At 41.8% G+C, this 24,486-nt stretch overlaps 1 protein-coding gene across 5 annotated transcripts in view; it reads left to right on the forward strand.

Annotated features, from left to right (window-relative positions):
* Positions 1–24,486, forward strand: part of mef2cb (myocyte enhancer factor 2cb) — a 79,936-nt gene that overhangs the window by 26,271 nt on the left and 29,179 nt on the right. For all 5 annotated transcript variants that reach the window (XM_060907095.1, XM_060907092.1, XM_060907096.1 and 2 more), the window contains 2 exons: positions 12,607–12,824; positions 22,436–22,639. In XM_060907095.1, coding sequence (XP_060763078.1) covers positions 12,771–12,824; positions 22,436–22,639 — 258 coding nt within the window. In that variant the 5' untranslated portion in view covers positions 12,607–12,770. The remainder of the gene's footprint in view (positions 1–12,606; positions 12,825–22,435; positions 22,640–24,486) is intronic.

Below are 24,486 nucleotides of genomic sequence, written 5' to 3' on the forward strand. Positions count from 1 at the left end.
CGCCAGTGTTGGCACTTTGTTAGCAAACAAAGTCAATATTGTGCTGTACGGTATATCATGCATTGTGAAAATGTCTCTTCCTATGTGACAAACATCTGCGTTTCCATTATAGGTGCCTCATTTAAATGTAATACTTTCCACTTTTTTGGATTCAGAAAATTGCTGAGGAAGAGAGCAGGCCCTTCACGGTGTGGATTTGACTCGATCAGTGCTGACTTGCACTCTGTCCTTCAAAAAAAAAAGTGTTTTCAACACTTAGCACACATTTCCTTGTCCATCACTTATTTCTTTGCTTTGTCTAACCGTGTGATGGAAATAAAGTGGGCAAATGGCTTATTATAGATGTCTCCCTGAGTTTCTTTCTTTCTCTTTCATTCTTTCCTTCTTGTCCGCAGCACCGCGTGTTTACTTTGATGTATGACTTTTCTTCCAGTAGTTCCTCCAAAGTGCAGCCAATGATGTCATTAATTTTATTACAGATGCACTGTCTGGAAAAGGAGAGAAGGAAAGAAGGGGGGAGAGAGAAAGAGAGAGGAAATGTGCAGTGCAGAGTTGTATGCATAATGAATGAGAGGAGCACTTCATTTGAAACTTCAAGGTTTGCTGGGAGAGCAGCGAGGAGAAGAGAGAAGAAAGAGAGTGATTAGAGAAGGAAAGACCAAAGAAAGAAAGAAAGAGAGAGAGAGAGAGAGAGAGAGATGCGAAAGCGAGAGGGACCTTCCTTCTCTCTGAATGAGTGGACTTGCGGGGGTGGTTGTGTTCACCTGCAGCTGCTCTTGTAGGCCCCAGTGGAAAAACAAATAACCTTGTGTGGTTATAACTGTGTATGTGTGCATGTGTATGCGTGTGTGTTCAACCCTGACAAGCGGGGAGCTCCTATGTCAGAGTACAAGTAACACGGGCGTGGTATTAAGCTTGCTAGCTTGCCTGCGGCCCAGACGTCCTAAACAGCGCTGTCCCGGCAGAAATTGCTCAGCCATGAGATTGACTTTTCTCCCCTCGTGATCGCCCACACTCGGCTCATCCCATGTGCGCTACCTGTGTGAGCTCACAGTATTGTTGGGTTAAAATGGTCGCTGTATTATTTTTGGACCAGAGCTGTGAATAGGTTTATAAATAGCAGAGGAAGTGAGGGGATACATGCCGAGACTCTGGCTACCTTAGCAGTTCCACTGACATCCAGCACCCATGTGTCTCTCTCCCTCTCTTCCTGTTTCTCGCTTGCTTCATTTGGTGTAGCTCTTTTTATACAGGTATATATTCTACAGTTTTTTTCCCCCCAACCACGGTAAAACACCCTTGCAAGCGTTGAAAGAGGTGTTAATAAAGGCAAGCAAAGTTCTTGCGTAGACGCAATCAGTTCCATGTCCACAACATGCCTTACTTTTATACATGAATTATTTGTTTTATTTCTTCATAAATTCTGTGGACTGAAATATGTTTGCTAAGTTGCTCACCCACTACCTATACACACCAGGTCTGGGTGATATGACAATATGCTGCTGTTATTGCAAGAAATTACATCACATTATGTTTTTGCGAACGCATTGTGAGGATCCCGCGCATATGTAGAGCACTGCAAACTTCTTAAAGAGTTTTCAGCCAGGTGTACAGCGCGTGAAGGCAACAAGCTCATGAATAAAATATTATGAAGCTGATTAAACATATGGTCCTTACAATTTGGCACTACTTTGTTGGTGCATTGCGTGTTTTGCAACTTGGTGGCAAGACTTAGTAAAATCAAAGGATGAGATACACATGAAGTATTGGGTAAACGTCTACAAGCATTGTTTTGTATTTTTGTTGTCTATGCCCACCCCAGGAAAACAGAGTGATAGAATATGATGTAAGATTTGTGTTTTTCCTCTGAGGATATTTTAAGGTGTGGCTTACTATTAATGTCTAAAAAAAACAGCTTTGTGAGAACATGATTTTGTTGCTTTTTCAGTAGTCTAGCATGTGGGTGGTGCTGAGAATTGAATTAATGGTGTAGTGTGATTGAACGTGACTCTGGAAACGTCCTCACAGATGCATGCTATCTGTATGTGTCTCCTGCAGGGATGATCTTTAGACCAGTGAATTATAAGCTAGAAGGAGAGAGCGACAGTGATGGAGATACAGAGTGGGCAGAGGCCCTGTGCCTACTTCCTATCAACTTTGAAATGAATACATATGAAATATAAATACATACACACAACATTTGGTGTATCGTTTCAGATCATGTCTCTGCTTTTGAGGGAAAGAAAGTTTTCCTGAATCGTAGCGATTGAGATACTTCCTCTGTGCTCTGTCATCTGAGGCCTAATCTTACTGAACTCGTGCATCTTTAACAATAAAAAGAAAGTGTCCTCATCAGGCTCTATTGCATTTTCATTGTAATTAGGCAGTATTTTAATCCTCCCACCGCCTCAGCCATCTATCCATCTCACTGTCTGACTCTTTCTGTGTTAATTAAGCAGGTCTCTTGCAGAAAGCACATGATTTTTCTTACCAGTGAAAGTGCCTTATTTTCAGTTTTTTATCAAAACTCAGCCATGCAGCATGTTGATGACCCATTTCTCAGATTGTTCAGAAAACAAGAGCAATGTGAAATCCATGGGGATTACCCTACACGACAGAGCGCGTGCAAGAGAGATAGTGAGTGCGATAGAAAGGGGAGAACAATTGTTCATTTTCGGTGGGACGTGGATTTGATTTATTTCAATTGCCCTCCTCTTCCTTCTCAATGCTACATACCCCCCCCAACACACACGTGCGCGCGCACGCAAAACCCCTGCATCTCCCTCCTCCACAAATGTTAGCACGGATTAGCTTCCGCTGTTGCAATAGCCCCCTCGGTTAATTACATGTGTAATGAGTTGTTTATTTGGGATAATGCGCAGCAGGAGCGCTGGCCCAAACGCTGCAGCCAGGAGCAGACCCAGGCACACTGAGGCAGAGTGAGGGATATATTGGAAAAAAGGACGATAAGAGAAAAACTGGAGGAGAGTTATCATTGGGGGGGTCGGCGTGAGTAGTCTCTCTTGCATTCTCAGTCCCTCCTTGAGTCAAACGACCTCAGGACTTTTCTCAGGGTGGAGAAACACAGAAAAAAGGAGGGCCAATAGCTCGGAAAACACACTCATGTCAACAAAAAGGGAAAGCAAAGTTCACAGAAGAGGGAATGAGGGATGTGTGCCCAGCAGTGGTGTAAGGGAGTGGAAAAGACTGTGGGTGCGAGTATAGATGAGGGAGGGAGGGAGAGAGAGGAAGAGAAGGGAGAGACGGGTTCTGCTATCATTAGCCGAAGGGGACAGGCGAGGTTATGTGAACGGTGCAGCTGGAGAGGGTGCAGAGGGAATTGGTGCATGTCTCTGTGCTGAGTGGCTGAGGCCTTGTGAACCAGCTTCCCTCCCCCTTCTACGCAGCCTGCACTTTCCCAAAGCAACCCAAAAAAACAAAAAAACAAAAAGTAGCAAAGATGGAGAGGATAAGCTTCTGGAGCAGGATCCAAAACACACATACATACACACTTGATTTATACACCATTGGCTGTAGGCACTTGCCTCTCCTTGTTTTCTTTCCTTTTCTTATCAGCCAGATCAAGAAACACACAGTATTCAGCAAGAGCTAGTGATTAGCGTCAGAATAACAGTAATTAGAAGGGTCATTATTTTTGATACCCTCCCCCAAACAAAGATGCAGTAACCTTCTTTCTCTTTTTTTCATTTCAACTGAAAAAGACTTTAGGTTTTTTTATTATTATTATTCGTCCTGCTTTGCTTTATGCCTTTTTTTTTCCACTGGGCCATTACAGAGAAAATGAACGAGAAGCACAAGCCAGACTAATCAGCATAGAGCATCAGACAGGCTAAAACACCCAAACTTTCCTTGTCACCCTTTTGTGATCTCATGCAAGAAAACAGAAAGGAAAAAAAAAATACATGCCTGCCACAGCTGCGAGATACAAGAAACACACTGCAAAGGAGGCTATGCAAATGTGCACAGGCACACCACCATATCCAACAACATGGAAAAATACGTACACATCACCCATCATATTTCACAAGATACTCCTGCAAAAAGGAAGAATGGATATAAAAGTGATATAAAATATGTCATCGAAGTGTTTTATTTGTTCAGGAGGAGGCTCTTGTAGAAGAAGAGGTAAGAAGGTAGGAAGTAGGACTTTAACAGCAATGATGATGTGTTCTCTGACAAATGTTTCAAGGAAAAAAAAAAAACACCATACAGATTTTTCAATATCAGTCAGGTCATGCCTCGTTTGCTGTATGCAAAAAATAGGAGGGCTGATAGATGGGGCATGTGTTAGTGATGCTGAGGTTTGAAACAGACTCACTTTGTGTGTAAGTGTTGCTCAACCCTCTCTCCGCTGTATTTCGGCGTCATTCTGAAGTGTTGAACATCAACACAGTGCATCAAATCCAGCCAGTGTTGCTCTTCTCCTTGCTTCCCTCTTGAGCCTTTAGTATTTTTTTTCCTTTGAAAGTTTGGGCCCGGTTGATTCGCCACAGCTGTGTGGACTCTTTAATCAGATGCTATCTTTTTGCCCGTTTACCCCACCACCCTTTCACTGTCATTCCCCCCACCCCACTTGTAGGCTTTCCTCTTCCCCTAACGCATTTTAATTGGTTGCTTTCTGTGACAAATTATGAGGGCTTGCTTTGATGAGGTCGGCCCGAGTTGTTGCCAGGATGGAGCGCGCCCGGCTTTTTTGCGGCATTTGCTGACTTCTCTCACCACTACAAACACACTGTGGAGTGGAGAGGAGAGAAGGGAGGAGGGTACGCCGGTCCCATAATGAAAGACTAGGGATTGGGTTAGCCCTTGGGGGATGCCATATTCCTTCCTTCACACTTTACACCCTGGGTCTGGACGTATCTATGCCTTTCTTAGAAAGCCGAGAGTAGTTCTCTGATTTTTTTTTTTAATTGCATAAAAGCTGTGTTATGATCTGGCTTGGCCAATGATGAATAATGAGAATGATGACATGAAGAGGATATGGGCTTAACTGACTTTTTTACATCTTCCCTCATCATCTAATGGACAGGAAATTACATATTGAGAAGAGCCTCACACACACACCAATTGAGGCATTGAGGCACAGAGCAAGAATAGAAGGACATGAGGAGGAAAGAAAGAAAAATGGCAGCCATGTTGCTTGTTTAGACAAACCCCAACTGTAGCAATCAGAGTTAAATGATGCGAGAGATCAACAGCACAGCAGTGCTCTCAACAATCAGCCCAATCAGCTTGTGGTAATGCTGAAATGACTGTGACATCATGTCGGAAAACAGGAGGTGGAGGGATGACTGTATCGCTTTTTACAGAAGGAGAGTTTACACCCTCTCTTTCCATCGTCTCCTCAATCTGGGTTACTTCATTTCTGTACAGTGCTTTGGGACTGAAGAGAAAGAAAGATAAGAAAAAAGAAACGCTCAGGTTGAACTTATGAAGGACATCCTTACTGAAGTGCCATGCTTTCGTCTCTCTGTCTCACCTTTTCTCAGACAAAATGTCTGTGGCGATATATTCAACTTCTAAGAACGACCTGTGACTTGATGATTAGTTTGTGTGTTGGACATTTTGGCCTTGGATGTACATATTTGCACACTCCAATTTGAAATATGTGACAGTCAGAACCTGCTGCAAAATTTCTGAAAGTCACATCATTTGCTTAGAGAGGCAAACAGAAAGCTTAGGCTTTCACTGATAAAGGAGCAGGTGTTACAGTTACTCAGTTAAAATGCAACTTAAAACTTTTACGATTATACCGGATTATACATTTAATATAAATTACAGATCACATGGAAGAGATCTTATATAACTCAGGAATGTATGTCTAGTATTGGAAGATTTATTCCAGATTTTGTTACTATAAATTTACTGCAACTAAACCAAAACTTCTGGTAAAAAACTCTTTTACCATCTTTACTGAATTACTCAATAGGGAAAAAAAAGAACTGTGAAATCACTGAACATGCTGATTGATAGGGATAAAAGAGGAGGTTGCTTAACTTCCCTTTTCACCCTCTCTCTCTCTCTCTGACTTTTTGGCCAGGAATCAGAGAGAAGAAGAAAAAAAATCTCAATTTCTGTAAAACACTTCAATATCAAGTGCCTCAGTGGCTTACTGTACCATACATATTTGCCTCATAAAAAAAAAAAACTGAAGAGAAGGATATAAAGGGGAACGAAAAAGAGGAAAAGAAGAGGCAGAAGTGAGAAGGAGGTATGTTGGCACCCGCTCTCAGTCTCTGAGCCACTTTAGCCTCTGGGCTTAATTGAAGCCAGGAGGGAACGTTTAATAATTGCTGTCAGAAGATCAAATTTAATTCTCTTTTTCACAGGACCGCTGTAGGGTAGGGTGAAACAAATTGTCATCGGAGAGCTCCAAATGAACAAAGCTTTTAATTAGTCTGATTAGAATGCTGAGATGGTGAGGGGGCTGAGGAGGAAGTGCACGACAAAAAAAAAAAAATGCGATGAAATAATCAAAGGATCATCTAAGCCTGCAGACATGCCGCAGCCCCTCAGTGCCCCGCTGACCCATGAACAAGGCTAACATCATAAGATGCTCTCATCCTCAGCTGATAACATAATTGGCCGATGTTGCCGGGTCTTGTCTCTACCAAGTGACACAACCCAGGGCTGTGTTCGTCTATGTGGGAGTTTACTCACCAAGCAAACATGGCTCCTGCTTGTTTTTACTCCTATCTTTTCTATTCACTGTTTAAAATGTTTTGTTTCATAGAGCTTTGTTGACTGATACTCATATTGTCCTAACATTTTTTTTTTTTGCGCAAGCCACCAGAAATGCTGTGGCTGCACCTGGATCTGGAGTCACTGTGCATGACGTGGTAGTGGTTAGCCATTTGCTGATAAACACAACTCTGCTCTTGCAGATGTGTGAAGAGAAGAACTTAAACGCCTGATTGTGGTTCTTTAGTCAAATCACCCATGTATCACTATGTGCCTGTAAAATATTAAAATTAATTGCAACTTCAGCATCTTTTCTTCTCCTTGATCAGGACCTCCATGATTTCTTTCCCACAGCCCATGACTTTCTTAACTTTTTTTTTTTTTAAATTTCCGTTCCCAACCAAACTAAACAGCTTCCACGGTATTATGAACTCATCCACAAGTGCTTTAAAGCCTATAGGATAAAGATTTCACACAGCTGTGATACTGATAATTACAGATACATTTAATCATTTTAGCTCAAACACATCCTTCATTCTTTTTAGAACATTTGCAAGACTTTATTTTGCATCAAAAATTGTCTCAAGTGGACAGTTTTAGTGGGATTTATTCGGTTAATACAAAGCATGCCGTATCTCTGTGCTGCGCAGCTGCCTCCTCCCTGACACATGTATCGAGCCAAATTGTCCTTGGGTGGCTTTGCAATGGCTAACTGACAGACGGCTCTCACCTGGCCCGCTTTACCCATGCTGGGCCACACTCACTGTTTACTGACTGAGTGAGGGACAAGACTGCTGTCAGCACCCCTTCATCCATCCAACCCTTTTGCCACTTTGTGTGGTCACATGTTCCCAGTGCAAGGCCGTATTCCAGCATTGATCATTTCAGATAGATAAATACAGCACATACTTGATCAAGGTAAAATCAGCTCATCAAGACAACCTTCTGAAATACCTTCATCTTTCACCGTACAGCATTGTTTGTAGGCTGTTTATAAACAATCACTTTAACTACAAGCGCTTGGATACCGAAACAGACTCAGAAAGTAGTGCAAAGCACAGCATAAACATGTCATATTTTCTCCTCATTTGTTAAAACACTAGAAGACATGGAGCTATTTCATAAAGAAAGGTTTTTCTTCATGAGAAGTCCAAAATGTTGTTTAACGTTATTAAAAAAAAATAAAAAAAATGCACAGCTGATTGCGAGAGAGACAGGAGTGAAACATTGCAGTGGAGGGACCCTGAAAGAACACTCTGTGTGGTGTAAATGAAACCTCTCCTTTTCCATCGAATGCCCTAATCTCACATAGCACCTGAAAAGAGCTATTCACCAAATACCGCCCTACAGAGATGCAGTTCATCCATAATTTCACACATTTGCTAATAAAGCCACGTATTGTGACATTTCTCTCTTTTTCATGTGTTGAAGTGGAGTCCTGGTTTTGGGTGCCATAAAAATATAGCCATTAGAGGTTTGTAATGTGCAATGACCAGACTCAAATCCATTGGTGGTTGTGCAGTGATGTCATTTCGTACATGGCTTTGGAAGATGGTTTGTGTGTCTACTCTGCTGCCCTCTCGGTCCAGAATCCATTGCTTCCAGCGTTTGCATCAGAACGTGGCCGTTTGGTTACAGTAAGCGGTGGCGGTGACAGCCTTAACTCTCTTTCTTTCTGTTTGTCTCTTCTTTTCTGGCTGGGAGAAGGAAGCGCAGGAGTTTTGGTTCCCATTTTGTGCACTCTGGAACAGTTTAGGAAAGGAAGCACCTTTACACCTTTGATTGTCTGTGGTTGCTGATGTCATATCCTTCCTCCAGGCTCTCTGTTTGTGTGAGTCTGTGTGTATTTCCTGTTGCTCTGTCCAGTCGTGTTAGAAGGTAAGACCAGTCCTGAAATACCGGTGTATGAAAATATGTTTATTATTCTTCATTACACTTCATATTAACATCATGTTCATATTTGTGTACAGCGAAACAAAATGGGTGCCAAATATAATTCATATGCTCGATTTATCTTTATTGCAGTATTTCAACATTGCTTAACACCCACACGTACAGTCTTCCTAAGCTCAAAAGATGGTAAAGCGTCACACTGCGAAAGCTAACATTCGCAGTGAAAGCCAAGCCGAATCTCCGGTTTAGGTCACTCAGCCCATTGCATATTGGATGGACAGCAATAGTAGCCAGTCGTCAGAGCTCGTATCTCCCCCAAGCAGCCAGTACAACACTCAAGAGTCTGTGCATGTAATGACATTAGAGAGACAATAGGCCTCCCAGGATCCACTCGCTACGGCCTGCCTGTCTCCCTGTGCGCCATTAACTATCGCTGATAAACAGCTGCCTGTCTGCAAATAAGTGCATTAAATAAAATCGGCTCTAAGGAAATAAACGCAGTTAGGGGAGGAAGAAAATGTGCTTCAGGGATTAAGCAAGAAGAGGAAAAAAGACTTCCAAGTGTGAGACTCGACTAGAAATTGTCCTAACACGCAAATTATTCGGGAAGAACCATTGAAGACGTTTTTTTCTGGTCTCTTCAAGGAAATGGGAGTTTATTTGAAAAGCGCAGGGGTTTATTTAATGTATCGCACACCTCCTAAAAGGTTTACTTACTGTGCTGTAATATGTTATTTCAAATCTCTGCGACCACATTTCCCTATGAGGATAGAGGGTACTTGCCTTTTCTCAAGCACATGCAATTACCAAATATGTTGCAGATGTTCAGGAGAGAGAGAGAGAGAGAGAGACGACTGTGGTGACAATGCAAGCTGAGATGGGTAACAAGGTCTTCGGCGTGGCCTGATACAGGATACGAATGGAGATTTCATAATTATGATTTAAAGGTTTTGACCTATATGTGCTGTGTTAGGATCAGGACTGTAAAATGATACAACATCAATGTGTAGTTGCTGTAATGACGTTTCATTACAGCACATTAACCAAGCACACAGTAGTGTTCTAATACACTTAAACATTGCAGCCTGTATCTGATAAGCAAAGCACAAGAAGTCATATTCACTCTATTAAGACTTTGACAAATACAATTGAGTGTAATTTTTTTCTTCCTAAGTGGAACACTTGGGAATGAAACGACCCAGAATTGCGCCTGCTTTTGTTCGTACCCATTGCCCTTTTAGCTCCAGTTCTCATTGAGAGAGGGGGAAATGGAAAGAAAGAAAGAAAGAAAGAAAGAAAGAAAGAAAGAAAGAAAGAAAGAAAGAAAGAAAGATGCCTAGCAGCTCATTACATCTCTGTGCTGGAGCTCTTTTTCTCTTTGTCTTTCTTTTCTTCCCGCTCACACTCTCTTCCTCTCCAGCATTCTTATTTGTGACAGTAGAAAAGAGGCGTAGTTAACAGATGGGAGGGTCAGCAACAGCACATCTCTCTCTCTCTCTCTCTCTCTCTCTCTCTCTCTCATACTCTCTGCTTTTCCCATGTTCTCTTCATGTTTTGCTCGTTTCTGCTGTCCTTGCAGTCACACTTACATAAGGACCCAGCTTATCAAACTAAGCTGCCATCACAGTCTTATGGCATCCACTATGACCTCTCTCACAGTAAGCCAAGGATCTCACTCTTGGCTCTCTCCTGTCGTCCTCCTCCTCCTTCTCTCTCTCTCTCTTCATACGCTTTGGCCATGGATTAGTAAATTGGCTTAACACATTCTCTCTCTCTCTCTCTCTCTCTCTCTCTGTCCTTCTCTATCTCTGTCTCTCTCTATCTTTGTCTATCTGTCAGCCTGAAACACAAACATAGTCTACACACCCAGTCACACGTACACAAGCAGCACTAGATTATTCTCATCCGGACGACCACACTTGTGTGGGAAGATCAGTCTTCCCAATGTGTGCGTGTGTGTGGTTGACAGAGTTGTTTTACCAGCTGTGCTCATGTCTACACAGTAGTTCATCGTTCTAGTATAAATTGGATTGCGCTCATCTGTGGTAATCTAAAATGATGATGATGATGATGCAGATGATGATGTGGACGTGTGTGTTGTGCTTCAAACTCTGACTGTCTTACCATATTACTACCCCTAAACAACCCGACGAACCAGGAAGAACAAAGCTTATTTAATTAATAAGAGTGTTTCTTTGAGTGATGTGAACACAACACACACTCTCTGATTTATTTAGCTGCTTAATTGATTGAGCTTTCAGCTAGGCCAAGCACGATTGAGCATGGTGAACATGGCTTGTGCCAACTTCTTGACTGCATCTCGGTAAATATTTACCCAGTAATCTAGTCATTATCACCAGCTTGTCTCTGAGTTGTTTAGCTCCTTGTTCAGCAGTAGTCCTTCAAACAATCATCACGCTAGCTTTAATTTCGTCATGCAGGTGCTAAGACACACGCTGGCTAACAGTTCGCACAAAGTGTGACGAGCGGCGTGCGGATGCTAATAAGGCATTACATCGAGGCTCATTATTAATAGAGACCACAGAAGACAAACACCGGCTGATTATTAACAGCACTAAATTTTTCTTCATCTTGAAGAATGTGTGTCTTTGACAAATAGGTTTTGACAAATACGTCACGAGAGATTTTAATAACTGCGTGTAGAATTTTATGAAATAGCCACATGGCATGATGATATGGAGAACACTGAGACAGAAGTGAACTGCTCTGTATAATGAACGACTCGTGGCACTGACCTCAACAACATAGACTCTCTCCTTACAACGCTCACTCAGATACAACATTTTAACACCAAGCAAGATGTACAGGGTTTGCCTGTGCGAACATCTCTTACTTAACTTTCTGAGATCTTCTTATCAAAGGGCGAGAGAGAGGCAGATATGTAGACAGAGTGGAAGACAGAGTGACACATCTTTCACACGTATCAACATCAGTGTTTCTGACTCGTTCTGGCAGCTGCCTGGAAATGTGTTTCAGAAAGAGCCAAAAAGAAGAAGGGACAAGGGAAGAAGAAGAAGAAGAAGAGGAGAAAAAACAAGAAGAAGGTGAACGATGGAGAGATTTTAATGCGACACCACTGACAGCTTCGCTGCATTACACCCAGCCTAAATAATGGGATGCTCATTTGCATAACGAGGGACGTTATCACCTCTACTGTCAGAAGAAAACACAACAACACTTCTGCTGCTCCTCCCTGAGATGAATTGGGTTGGCCTACTTTACAGCACCAGGGAGGTGCACTTACATGCGTACACGCACACACTCTTACACACGCATGCTGTTTGTGTTTGCTGGCTCCCTTAATATGTGTATGTCTCAAAGATGAGATGGTTTATGCGAAGCCAGGTTAGCTGCTCGAGAGAGGGCAGCCCTTTCAAACCGAGCTCTCGGCAGGAAAGATGAGCCACGAAGTGCTTACAGGTTCATGGCAGAGATAGACGTACTGAGTGTGTATTGCAGAACAAACTAGACCACCAGTTTTTGGCATCAGGCCTCTCTTTAAGATCCACTAATACCTGAAGTGGTTTGGTAAATCAGTCATGCTTAAACATGAAATCAACTGAGTTGTTGTCTTGCGTCTTGTAATACATGTGCTAGCATTTTCTGAGAGTAGGATTTTTTTTTTGATACTAGATTCACTGCTGTTCAGCATGGCATAAATATTACATTGTGCGTGATTAGAGCCGTTAAGTTCGTGTCACTTCATAAAACCTTGTCAAAATCCGGGCGACTGTGGAGAGAGCGTGACAGTGCTGTCTCCTCTCGTAGTCAGAGCACCGAAGTGCTGGCTCTGATTTGCATGATATCGACAGTGAAAAACAGAGCACTCTCACAAAAATGTTGACAGATCCTTTTGTCTTTATTCACCATCCCATGTGCTGAGATTATGCTTTTTGCTTCCTTCTTCTCCACGATCTGCCATAAAGATTGTCTCTGTTTCTCTCTCTCTCTCTCTCTCTCTCTCTCTCTCTCTCTCTCTGTGTATCACAGGTACAGCTGCTGGAATCTTTGAATTGAGTGGAGCAAGTACAGAGAAGAAAGCTTGGTTTGAGGAAACACAAAAAAGAGAGAGAGCGAGAGAGAACGAGAGAGAGACAGAGAGAAGGCCATAAAGTTATTTGGTGAAAGAAGAGAGCGAAGAAAGAAACGGGACAATGGGGAGAAAAAAGATTCAGATCACGCGGATTATGGACGAACGCAACAGACAGGTAAGATGCACCATTCAATGGCTATATAACACTGAATTCAGACGTTTGACAACTTTGAGAGTGGCGTACTTTCAAACTGAAATGATCCTTTAAAAATAGCACCAGCGGCTCTCAACACCCTTCATATGGCCCATGGCCGACGTGCCACCAGCTGTAGCTAATGTCAGTGAAAGATTATTTTAGCAGGGGTGGGTACAGAGTGGGAGGGGAGCACAAACAAACAGACAAACAACCTCTAAGGCACGCAGAGAGAGAAATTGCGAGGTGGGCGGATCTTTGGGGCCGTACCACTTGGCCCAGTAGTTTTCCTTTTACAGATCAGGTTGTAGGTGGAGGCCAATGGGATATGAGCCCTTAGCATGACATCATGCTCGTGGCCTATGTGGCCTTTCTACAGTTATTGTTTTTATCTTTTATAACCTGGTATTTTTCCACATATCCTCAGATTCTTGTCTGTAATGACGCAACCTTCAAACACAATGAAATGACTGTAATCATTATGTTCGGGGATGGATTATATAGTCCGAGCTAAGTTTTGCTATTTATCGTCTGAATGATTTCATTTGGATTTAGGATGAAATGTAGGTTACTAATATGAGTCTTTTCATGACCTAAACACTCAGGACATGAGACACCAGCCAGCCAGGGCTGCAAACACAGACAGATATCATATCTAACAAATTCTGTACTTGTATCGATTATAGTGGTGCCAGTAACATAGGTACTTGTTTTACAGCAAGATCAATGAGCTCTTCTCTTCTCTGTGCATCTGATGTTTACGCTCGGCAGCTGCCAGAGAAATAGGAGTTTAAAGGTGCCTTCAGAGGGCAATCTGTCAAAGGCAGCAAGATCTAGAGAGACTCTAGTTTTCACTTATTGTGACTTTATTGTATATTTCAAAAAAAAAACCCAACCTTTTGTGACTTACTGTAGCCAGCGGTTTTGATGGCACGGAACAGGTCCACACTCCAGTTAATGACTGCTGTCTGGACTTTGGGAAGGGCTGATCAATTATTGAAGGCGGAACAAGGGGCAGAGGAGGAGTGAGGGAGAGAAGAGGAAGAGGAGAGTGGAAAGTAATGGGTGTGTCAGGCGGCACAGACGGCAGGGGAACGGTGGCATTAGTCATTTGGCACTCGTGGGTTGAGTGAGTTCTCCCCCCTGAGGAAACCAGAGGCTCACATGCACATGGCGGAGAACCAAAGATTCACACAAATGAGTCAAAGCCCTTATCATACCAGCAGTCTCTTCTTGTTTTTCTCTTCAGACTGCTGGGAAAAAATACATCTCTAGTAATCTTTGAATAATTTCAAGACTCTGTTTTGCAGCCCTTCTTACTGGCTTTATTTATTTATTTATTTATTTTATTTTATTTTGCATTAATAAGGTAAAATATGCTTAAGTAAGATTCTTTCAAGGCACTGTTTCTTCACCCTTCATTTCACTCTTTCAGTAATAATTTATAATCAATGTGTTGAGATGATATGATGAAGTAGAAATGGTCAGGGCAGAGGCGTAGATTCTTTGATGAATAGCCACAATAGAAGAGAAGAGAGAAAGAAAGAGGAAAGAGAACAAGAAGGATGCATGGTCTAGGTCAGGATGTTTTTGGGGGAGGCTATCGTATTGCACAGAAAGCATCCTGTCCTGGTGTTATCACTACTCTCTTTCCTTCTTTCTCTTGCTGTCCTTCTCCTACTCTCTCACGTTTTCTCCCTCCCATCCCTCAAGATCAGAGATTGATACAGGAAGGACACCTGATGAGAGTCGATGCCACAGCTTTCCGGGACTTGAGATCAAGAGGGAGAACAAGAGGGCAAAGTGAGGCAATAAGAAAACTAGAGACGCTTTTAGGATTTTATTTAGAAAAGAAGAAGTAGCTTCACACCTTATCAGTAATATGTTTTTATTGTGAATAAAACTAGCTATGAGACTAGTGATAGTGTTAAGTTTATAGGAACTGGGAGAAAAAACCCTGCAGTATTATCATTACACTGTTAAAAATAATGCTTATGTCTGTATCAAGAAGTTGTGTGCAGATGTAGCCTATCAAAGATCTTTAAAGATAGCTGTCCTTCCCCAATAAAGATCTTTGACTGACTGTATCAGAGTACTTAGTTCTGTGTGATACAAGGAAACCATGAAGACAGACATCACAAGACAAGAATGAAGGACCTTTGACTCACAACCCTTTTTTTTTTTTTTCTCCCCTCCCCTCTGCCCTCAATTTGTTGAAGTCGTGGCTGGGCCTTTGCATATTTTCACTTCCCCTTTAAGGAAATCTTTCCATACCAAAGCAAAATAAACAGCTGCCCGCTTCAATGGTGTTACCTTTGGTGCAACATTCTTGAGATTTTTTGCAGGGCTTTCATGCAAATACCATCACATTCAGTGTTTGATGATCCAGTTCCTCAGCAAGACCCCACTGTTTTATCACTGAGAGAAAAACCAAATGTTTAAATTAGTTCAGTTTGTTCCAATAGCTAGGTTTTCGGCCAATAATTCTCCTGTATATATACACACCCCCCCCCCCAATGCCCAGTTTTTATGCCAATATTTTGAGACAGTCACCACAAGCTGTAACACTGAAAAAACATAGTTACAGATGTCTTTTTTACACCATTTTATCTCTTATATCACCCTCATTTGAGTGGCAAGTGTATAGCTGGCCACCCTGCCTGCAGTACCTTGCTTGCAGGCACCGGACCCTCATCGCCTTGGGCGGCCACTTGAACCCCCTACCTCCACTACCCTCGAAAGCACTTCCCCAGAGCATGGCCAGTTGACTGACTGCCCGGACGGCCACACAGGGCATTAGTGTGTGAGGCCTGGCTACCTGCCCTCTGACCACTCAAACACTTTCCCGGGCGCATCAACATGAAAGGATCCCCTGTGTGCTAAAATGCATTAGCCACCATGCTAACTCGCTGCTAGTCTCTTCCTCATTAAGAATTCTCAATCCAGCAGCAGTTCATTCTCATAAAGATTCTCTGAAACAAAGGGCAAATGAGACGGTCGCATCAGATCACAGCTGAATCAAATGGAATCGTTCTAAGTGAGACGCCTCACTGCCAGTAGGGAAGTAGCCTCATTGGAGTCGGCTGTAATTGGGTCTAATGGAGGGTGGCTAATTCAGGGTTGTGATCCATCTGACCAGGTGGTGAAACAAACTTGGGTCAGGTCAAGAGAGGCCAGGGAGGAAGTGGCCCCTGATGGCAGTGGGCAGGATAAGGGATGTCATTAGTCATAGAAAGGATAAATGGTTTGCAGCTGACCCATTGTGCTTCAAGAAGAAGAAGAAGAAGAAGAAAAAGCAGAAGACATTTTTTTGGCATGTTAGTACAGAAGTAATGGCTTTTATAAATTCAGTTAATATCGAGAAATGTGCGTGTGTAGAGGGGTATAAATCTGGAGATTACATCATGCTGCATTACATTTTGAAAAATGGACATGAACCATTGCCAAATCAATTCACATCATTAATTGTACATTAGCTGTTTAGATGTAACAGTTCAGTTTGGATTAGCAACACCGCTGCTATTTCTTCTCGTAGCGTTCCCAGTTTATTCCTCCCAGTTTCTTAAGACGCTGGCCCAAAATGCATTATGGCGTTTGCATAAAAGCCTTTCCATGACATCTCCAAGACATAGCTTGAATAAAAATCTTATCTTCATAACACAACACTTTAACAGGACAAACAGTGTGAACAACTGATGTAAAATTTGAAAAAGCCACATAATAATAATTATCAGTACTCAGCGTGCTTATAGCTTATAAGTATAAAACAAGTTCTCCTGAACGTCCAGCATGATCTGTTTATTTATCGCCCCCGCAATTATCATTTCACCAGTATTTTAAGATTAAAAGATTTAGCTAAGAATTTCGACTTTACATCGAGTACAGTTTCTCTTCATCTGCACTTCATGGTGGAGTGATGGCATTGAGCTGGAGCCGGATCTCAGCATTCGTGACAACAGAGACATCTCTCCAATCAACAGTGGTGAGGTGTGAAACAGTTTGAGTGAAATTAACAGCAGGAAAATAATGAGGCCCTCTGGGTATCCCATCACCCCTACTCACCTTCCTCTGATTCTCACCTTGCTCCTCTGATCGTTTCCTTTGCGTCTGTCTACTCAAAAAATGCACTGCACTGAATTCTTCTTCTTCTTTTCTTCTTCTTCTTCTTTTCTTCTTCCTCTCGAAGTCCCTTTATTTTAACAAATTCTCCAAATTACTCTTCTTTGAACTAGATCTCCACAAGTCCTATACTTCCTCTTGCATTCATTATTATTCCTTCTTTTTTCTTATTATTGTACATCTTCCTCTTTTAGCCCACCATTTTTATTTGGTTTTCACACATTTCCTCCTAGTTTACAATTTACATTATTAATGAATAATAAGGAAACTGAATGAATAAGGGAAACTTTGGCAGTTAGGCGAGAAAGACACGTTATACTGATGTGTGTTATTCCAAGCCAAATTTACGCGATAGAGTTCACCTTTAATACTTTAATCTTCTTCACACGCATCTTCTGATAGATACTTGTAGTGTTCTTTCCTGTAAAATGTGGGTCACTCAGAAGGGTATAGAGATAGTGTTGAAGTCAGCATAAATAAAGACACATAGTCATACAAAAGGCTTCACTGTCAAGCTTAAGCGTGCACACCCCCAATTAAGATGTGTGTAAATGGGTGGTACAGGAGAATGGGTCTCCAGGGTCTGCGTGCAGTATGTGGATGATCCAGTGTGAGGGACATAAGGGCGGGGGGCGGCATGGTGACAAATGACTACTCGTCTTCTCTGTCTCTGTCCACCGGCAGAACTCTCCTGGGGAAAACAGCAAGCCCGGGAGGCGGGAAGCAGAAGCGAAGCCATTGTGAAGGGGAAGCCGTCAGGCACTTCCTGTTATGAGAGGAAATACACAGAAATGTGCTTCCTGCCCCCATGTCTCCAACCCCCTCTCATGAAGGGCCAGGGAGTCAGACTGTTACTGACCTTGTTTCTTCTAATCGTTTCGCCATTTGGTTTGTTTTTCTTCATACAGCCGTCCTTATTATCCCTTTAATGCATGACCAATGGTTTATACATAGTTTAGGTTGTTGGCAAACTAACATATTAACAACCTTGTCAGGGTTAAACCATCAAGATATTTGACAAAATGGTAAAGTATTTTTGGTTAGATTATTGCTTTTGATTGTCACTTGAATCACAAATGCATTGAGCTACACAATACAGATTGCTGCTCACAACTGATTGTAAAAAATATAAGTATTGTAACGTAATGTTATTTTACCAGTTATGTATTTAATGATTGAGAAATATGAGGGGAGTGAGCACATAACTGAAATGATTTCGAGGAGAGAAACGAGGTCATAGGTCACTAGCACCCTGCGGTACGATTTTAAAAGTTAAATGCGTCAACCAATTCCTCTGGTGTTGGTCCTGTTAGAGCTGGTACTTCTTCTGTATTACATTTGGTAATATAGAGGGATTGATGACGCCTGGCCAATACCAAGTGTTCAAGTTCGTGACTGTGTTTGTATTTCACACTGAGGTCTTCAAGCCAGTATTAGTAGTAACCCTTCTTGCAACTGATTTTGCACAGCAGTCTCTTGACTGTTCTCACCCACTAACTATGTAGTGGAGAAGGTGCCATAAGTGCTGTTTTCAGCAATTAACGCACTGACTTGCCGAAGGCTCGAGAGCACCCGGAAGACTGAGGCATGACACCATAGGGGCAGCTTGAACAGAGAACCGGAGAAAAGGAAGAGAGTCATGTTGTAGGCTCTTGTGTCTTGCCATTACAACAGCAGCAGTATAAGTGGAGAAGTTTGCATAGCATGGAATGGCTCTTAAAAGGGCTCGAGATGATATAATTTGTTTACCTCCACAGTGACTTCATCATTTTATAGCATAAGATCTTTTTTTTTTTAATAATAAGTGGTAGCCCCAGCATAAATGTTCATTTACTTCACCTACATTGTGACCAGAGACAAGAAATTAGTGAGGCCAGAGCGTGTTGTCTCCATTAATTCGAGTACCCTATTAGACTGTCATTGTGTTGTTGTCACTGATGAATAAAGGAGACAACAAAGATTTTCTGATTTTAAAACAACTGTAAGCCAATGGATCATCTACTGTATGCCCAAAGAAGAGGACAAATCATTGTCACGATGGGAGCATACACATAACCTGAAACCACATTTTAGCACAGGGTCCTGTTTTTGTTTGGGTGTATCCCCCTATGGCTTGCTGACTCTGATTTTTTTTCTTTCTTTTCTCGCAATTTGTGGTACATGTAATTCTTTACAAATGTCCTTCTAATGTGTGAACCGGATGTTCCCTGACACACCAAAAAATTCAAACCTGGCTTACACTTTCTTCATCATCTACAAATTGAGTCAGCAACAGCATCATGAAGAAAGTTCATACATTCAGTGGGCTCTACAGCACCAACTTTTTGTTAAAGCTCTCATCATCATGGCCTACACTTCAATAGAAGCAGACCTGTCAAAACAATCGATGGTGTTCTCCAAACTTTCCCTAATGAACATGGCTGATGAGATATAATCAAAACATAATCACTTCCTTTTTGGCTCAGCGGAGAGGAATGACAGCAGGCCGTTGACAAGACAAGTAGAAGTAACCATAGAAGTAATTTTATTTTACAGGAGCTGTCAGTGGGAGAGGCCACAGGTATCTGCCACTGCACAGTACTGTCACCAACTGCATGGCATTTCTGTGAAGAAGAAGACAGGTGTGGGTGCATGTCAGGGTGTGTGTGTGTGTGTGTGTGTGTGTGTGTGTGTGTGTGTGTGTGTTTGTACTGTGTGTGGGTGCATACACAGTCTTAAAATCATCTGTATCAAAAACACAGCAGATGTCAGATATTGAGTTGGTGAACTAATTAATGCAATGCTTTGTTTCAGTCTTTAATGAAAGATTTACTGTGTCACAGCCGATATGTTTACCCTTTTGTCAAACATCTAGGCATAAAAAAATCACTATGATAATCATACAAATAAATACCACAGGTTTCAATATATTACACATAGGAATATTGTCCCTATTTGAATAACCAATTGACTCCCTACTTCTCTCGGGTAATATCGTAGGTTGTTAGCTAGATATATGATACACATGAATCAGATCCAGGCTATTTTTCCCCAGTGTTAGCTAGCTTTATCGTGGCACATTCTTTAACTTTATCTAGCTGGTTTTGTTTAAGGATGTTAACTAGCAAACCCTGTTTGGGGATATTCTGTGATGTTTGCTAGCTTTTGTTGTAAAAGTTTGTTGACATTGGCTAGCTTGTGTTGCTTGGATATAAACATGTTTAGGTAGCTAATATTGCTCTGAGATACTAAGATATGATTTTGTGCTTCAAAACACAAATAAACTCGCCCACACTAGCAGCTATGAATGAATAACAGGATAACTTCTATAACAGTTGATCAGTAGTACAAGGATATAGAAGAATGGGCAAATTTGAAATTAATGCTGTCATGAATGCTTATTTTGAAATTGATACTTACTCGTCAGCTACACAGGGTTATGTTGATTAGGTAATTATCAAAGCTATTCAGCTAGCTAGTCACAACATTGTGGTGAATTATCAAACTAGTTAGATGTTATACAGTGTTGTCATGTATACTGCTATATTTAGAGGAACGCCCTATGCAGAACTTCCAGTCAGTTTCACTATGCTTACAGCATCACAATTATTTAAAATAAATAAATAAAAGCCATATAAAACTACAGCAATCAGTTAGGGAAACTATAGTTATCGTTTTTTTTTAAGCACACTTGTTTAGAGTATAGTGCTCAGCCTTCAGTTTATCAGAACAAATTTTGAACTTTATTTCAAGATACATATTTGAGCATAAAACTCTAGCATAATGCTGTATTGTCGTATCTGTACAGCATCACACCCCAAATAATTGGCTTTGTTGCAAGCCCATATGCAGTATTAGGCAGTTCTGAGTTAAATATGGCACATAAGGGTCAGTAATAGCAGCAATGCATATAGAATGAGACAAAAGTGAACCAACTATAAGCAACTACATTTAAGAAGCACACGTCCACTTAGATTCGGGAACATTTGTAACTATGTCTTAGCAGAAATCGCTCCTGGTTCCTCCAGGGGAAATGTGCTTAATGTTTCAGAGATACCGAGTGCCTGGTTTCCTAAAACGGTTCCTGCAGTGGAACTGTGTATTATATTTAATAGCATTTGTAATCTGGGCCATATTCCATGCTCGTGTATTATAAATTGTGCAGCACAAAACTTTACATTCTGGTCTATACTGGACATGTGGTCCCATCGAGGCAGTGTTTGTGGCCCTGCTGTGGCAGGCGGATTCTTTTGAGGGCATTCCACAACCGTATGTGAGCCAGATGAAAGTGTGGGCCAGCCCTGGGGTCATCGCTCCTTTGCTACCTGAAAGAATCTTTTGTTTTGAACTTGAAGAGTGGCAGGGCTGAACAAAAGGGGGGAAATGAGAGACTATGAGCTTCATTTTCAGCACATATGCAACTTGGTGTGATTCTGTGTGTGTGTGTGTGTGTGTGTGTGTGTGTGTGTGTGTGTGTGTGTGTGTGTGTGTGTGTGTGTGTTTAACATATTCCGTTTTTCCATCTTAATTATGTTGTTCTGACGTGTGTTTGAGCTAGTGAGCTTATAAACTTCCTGAAATATCACCTGAGGTATTTTTGTTTATCTGAAATTCAACTGCTTTGTTTATTTTTCTCTGAGTCTAGAAGGCTGCACTCATTTCTTCTAAACAGTTTTTATTCAGTATCAGTATCGTGTTTTCAGTAAAGATGCATTTCTCAGGACCGAGCATGTTGAAACACGCACTGGGGGATGTCCAAGGGTGTTTATTTTTAATGTTACTAATTTGATAGACAGGAACATTTACTGAGAAGTTACATGTCAGCACTGTGAGCAATGAGAGATGACGATCTCTCTCTCTCTCTCGCTCGCTCTCTCTCTCTCACTCTGTGTGTGTGTGTGTGTGTGTGTGTGTGTGTAATCTGTCTATATATGTGGGATTTTATTCTTTCGGAGTTAGAAGTTCCAGCTGTATCCATTTTCTTTCTCAAAGATTCACCTTGCCTTATAAACTACACTAGCAAATTCAAGATACAAACTTTAATAAGAAGAAGTTTAAACAAGAAGTGATTATAATTGAGTAGTGTCAGAATAATTATCTCTTCACAGTTGTATACTACCGAGTCTGTCTGAAGGCAGGACATTAGAGGTTAATCTGAGGTATTTTAATGCTTAAGCATGTTCTAATAACACACAGGGTTTGACTTTTTTCTATAAACCCAGATTTTTGCAAGAAATTCTTTTCTGTAACCTTTGCTTGATATATGAGTGGAAAAAGTCTGATTATGCCAGCGTCTGTTTTCCCAGACATTTTGGATGAACAAAAAAGAAAAAACGAAAAACATTGATTTTCCAACAGTATTACTGTTCAGTGCAGCTCATGAACGAGAGAGATTCAAGACAATATTCTCACACCTTTCCAAACTTGTGTAATGCCCTTTAAACAGTGTTTTCTCCCCCCTCCACCCCCTCTCTCCCTATCCTGTCACAACATAGGTGACATTCACCAAGAGGAAGTTTGGACTGATGAAGAAAGCCTATGAGCTGAGTGTGCTATGCGACTGTGAGATTGCCCTCATCATCTTCAACAGCACCAACAAGCTCTTCCAATACGCCAGCACCGACATGGACAAAGTGTTACTGAAGTACACAGAGTACAACGAGCCTCATGAGAGCAGGACCAATTCTGATATTGTGGAGGTGAGGAATCTGTTGTACTTCAGCTAGCTGAAGCATACACACTGCATGTACAAGTTGAATTGAAGAGAAATGAATGGAGCAGAGAGTGATAGGTGTTGTGGGTTTTAATATATTCATTGGGGAGATAAAGTACAAAATCATAAATTGCAATACATCCCAATTGCATGTGAAGCTTCTTCCATGCATGTAGAGTAAGAGAGAACCGTAGTGTTACTAGAGGGCATGCTCTAGTGCCAGACCACTGCTACTGTTTTAGCAAACAGACATTAGCCAGTGTGTATGACACAAGCTCCTTGTATCCTGCCTGTCTCTGGCCACTTTGTGTCTCACAACAGTGATCGAAACATGCTAAAGCCTTGGATAAGTCTCAGGCCTCAGAGACATGCTGTCTGCTGGTTGCTGCGCCAGCATTGGCCTCGTTCCTGAAACCAAAGCCGGGTTCAGTCCGAGCTAAACAGCCATGACAGAGGCCAATCACGAGGCAGACGTCCAGTAGCAAATGTTAAGCCCAGCGTGAGTCGCTTGCGCAACAAGCTTTCCACACAGACGTGGCCAAGGACTCAAGGGCTTCTGAGGCACTTAAGGATTTATGGGAAAAGATGCTGTTTGTCCTCTCTGGATTGGTACAAGTGTCAGCCAGAGACACACCTTAGCGATCCCTTTTTCCCAGCCGCCATCCAAATATGGTTATAATCTAGTGTTCTTTCTGATTCAGCTTGTCAGCTCAACATTACTACCCGTATGTTGATTCAGGTGAGTTTCCAGTATGGAAAAGAGCATCCACAAGACTGGGAATGTACATATCGTTAAGGAACATAAACGAAGATTTGGGTCAATTATGCCATTTTGATCTTTATGATCTCATCTCATTATCTCTAGTCGCTTTATCCTGTTCTACAGGGTCGCAGGCAAGCTGGAGCCTATCCCAGCTGACTACAGGCGAAAGGCGGGGTACACCCTGGACAAGTTGCCAGGTCATCACAGGGCTGACACATAGACACAGACAACCATTCACACTCACATTCACACCTACGGTCAATTTAGAGTCACCAGTTAACCTAACCTGCATGTCTTTGGACTGTGGGGGAAACCGGAGCACCCGGAGGAAACCCACGCGGACACGGGGAGAACATGCAAACTCCACACAGAAAGGCCCTCGCCGGCCACGGGGCTCGAACCCGGACCTTCTTGCTGTGAGGCGACAGCGCTAACCACTACACCACCGTGCTGCCCATCTTTGTGATCATTTTCAAAAAAAAAAAGTTGAAGCTAAATCTTCCACCTGACTTGCTTGTTTTTAATTCCAAATGATGGCTTCACAGTAAGAATGTAAATATACCCTTCTCGTTATAAAAGCTTGAGAATCATACAGTACACAAAATTAATCAAGCTCTTCTGTTGTGGTTAAATAGCACTAGAATTATCCTTTACTGTGCCATTGATTCAGATGGCCATTTTTTCTGTTCTTTCTCTCTCTCTCTCTCTCTCTCTCTCTCTCTCTCTCTCTCTGTCTCTCAGAAATATTGCATAAACTCTCCAGAGTCACAGCACACTTTCCTTCAGTTCCCTCTCTCATCTCCATTTCACACAAGCCTGTGTATACAAAAGCTTTTTTTTTTCAGTTGCTCAATATTACTGTAAATTAAGATTTTTTTCCCCTTTCTTTGTTCCTTCATACTGTATATTCATAATGTTGAGGCATCCTTACACACTGAATAAACACTTGAAATGTATCTAGAAGAGCAGTGAAGAACATGTGCTGTGATCATCATTTCAGATTATTGATAAGAATCGCCTTTGATTGTGAACTGTATACCATACTGAGACTGGATAAAACCTATTGTCTA

Source organism: Neoarius graeffei, chromosome 24 (genome assembly GCF_027579695.1).
Source record: "Neoarius graeffei isolate fNeoGra1 chromosome 24, fNeoGra1.pri, whole genome shotgun sequence".
Lineage (NCBI taxonomy): Eukaryota > Metazoa > Chordata > Actinopteri > Siluriformes > Ariidae > Neoarius > Neoarius graeffei.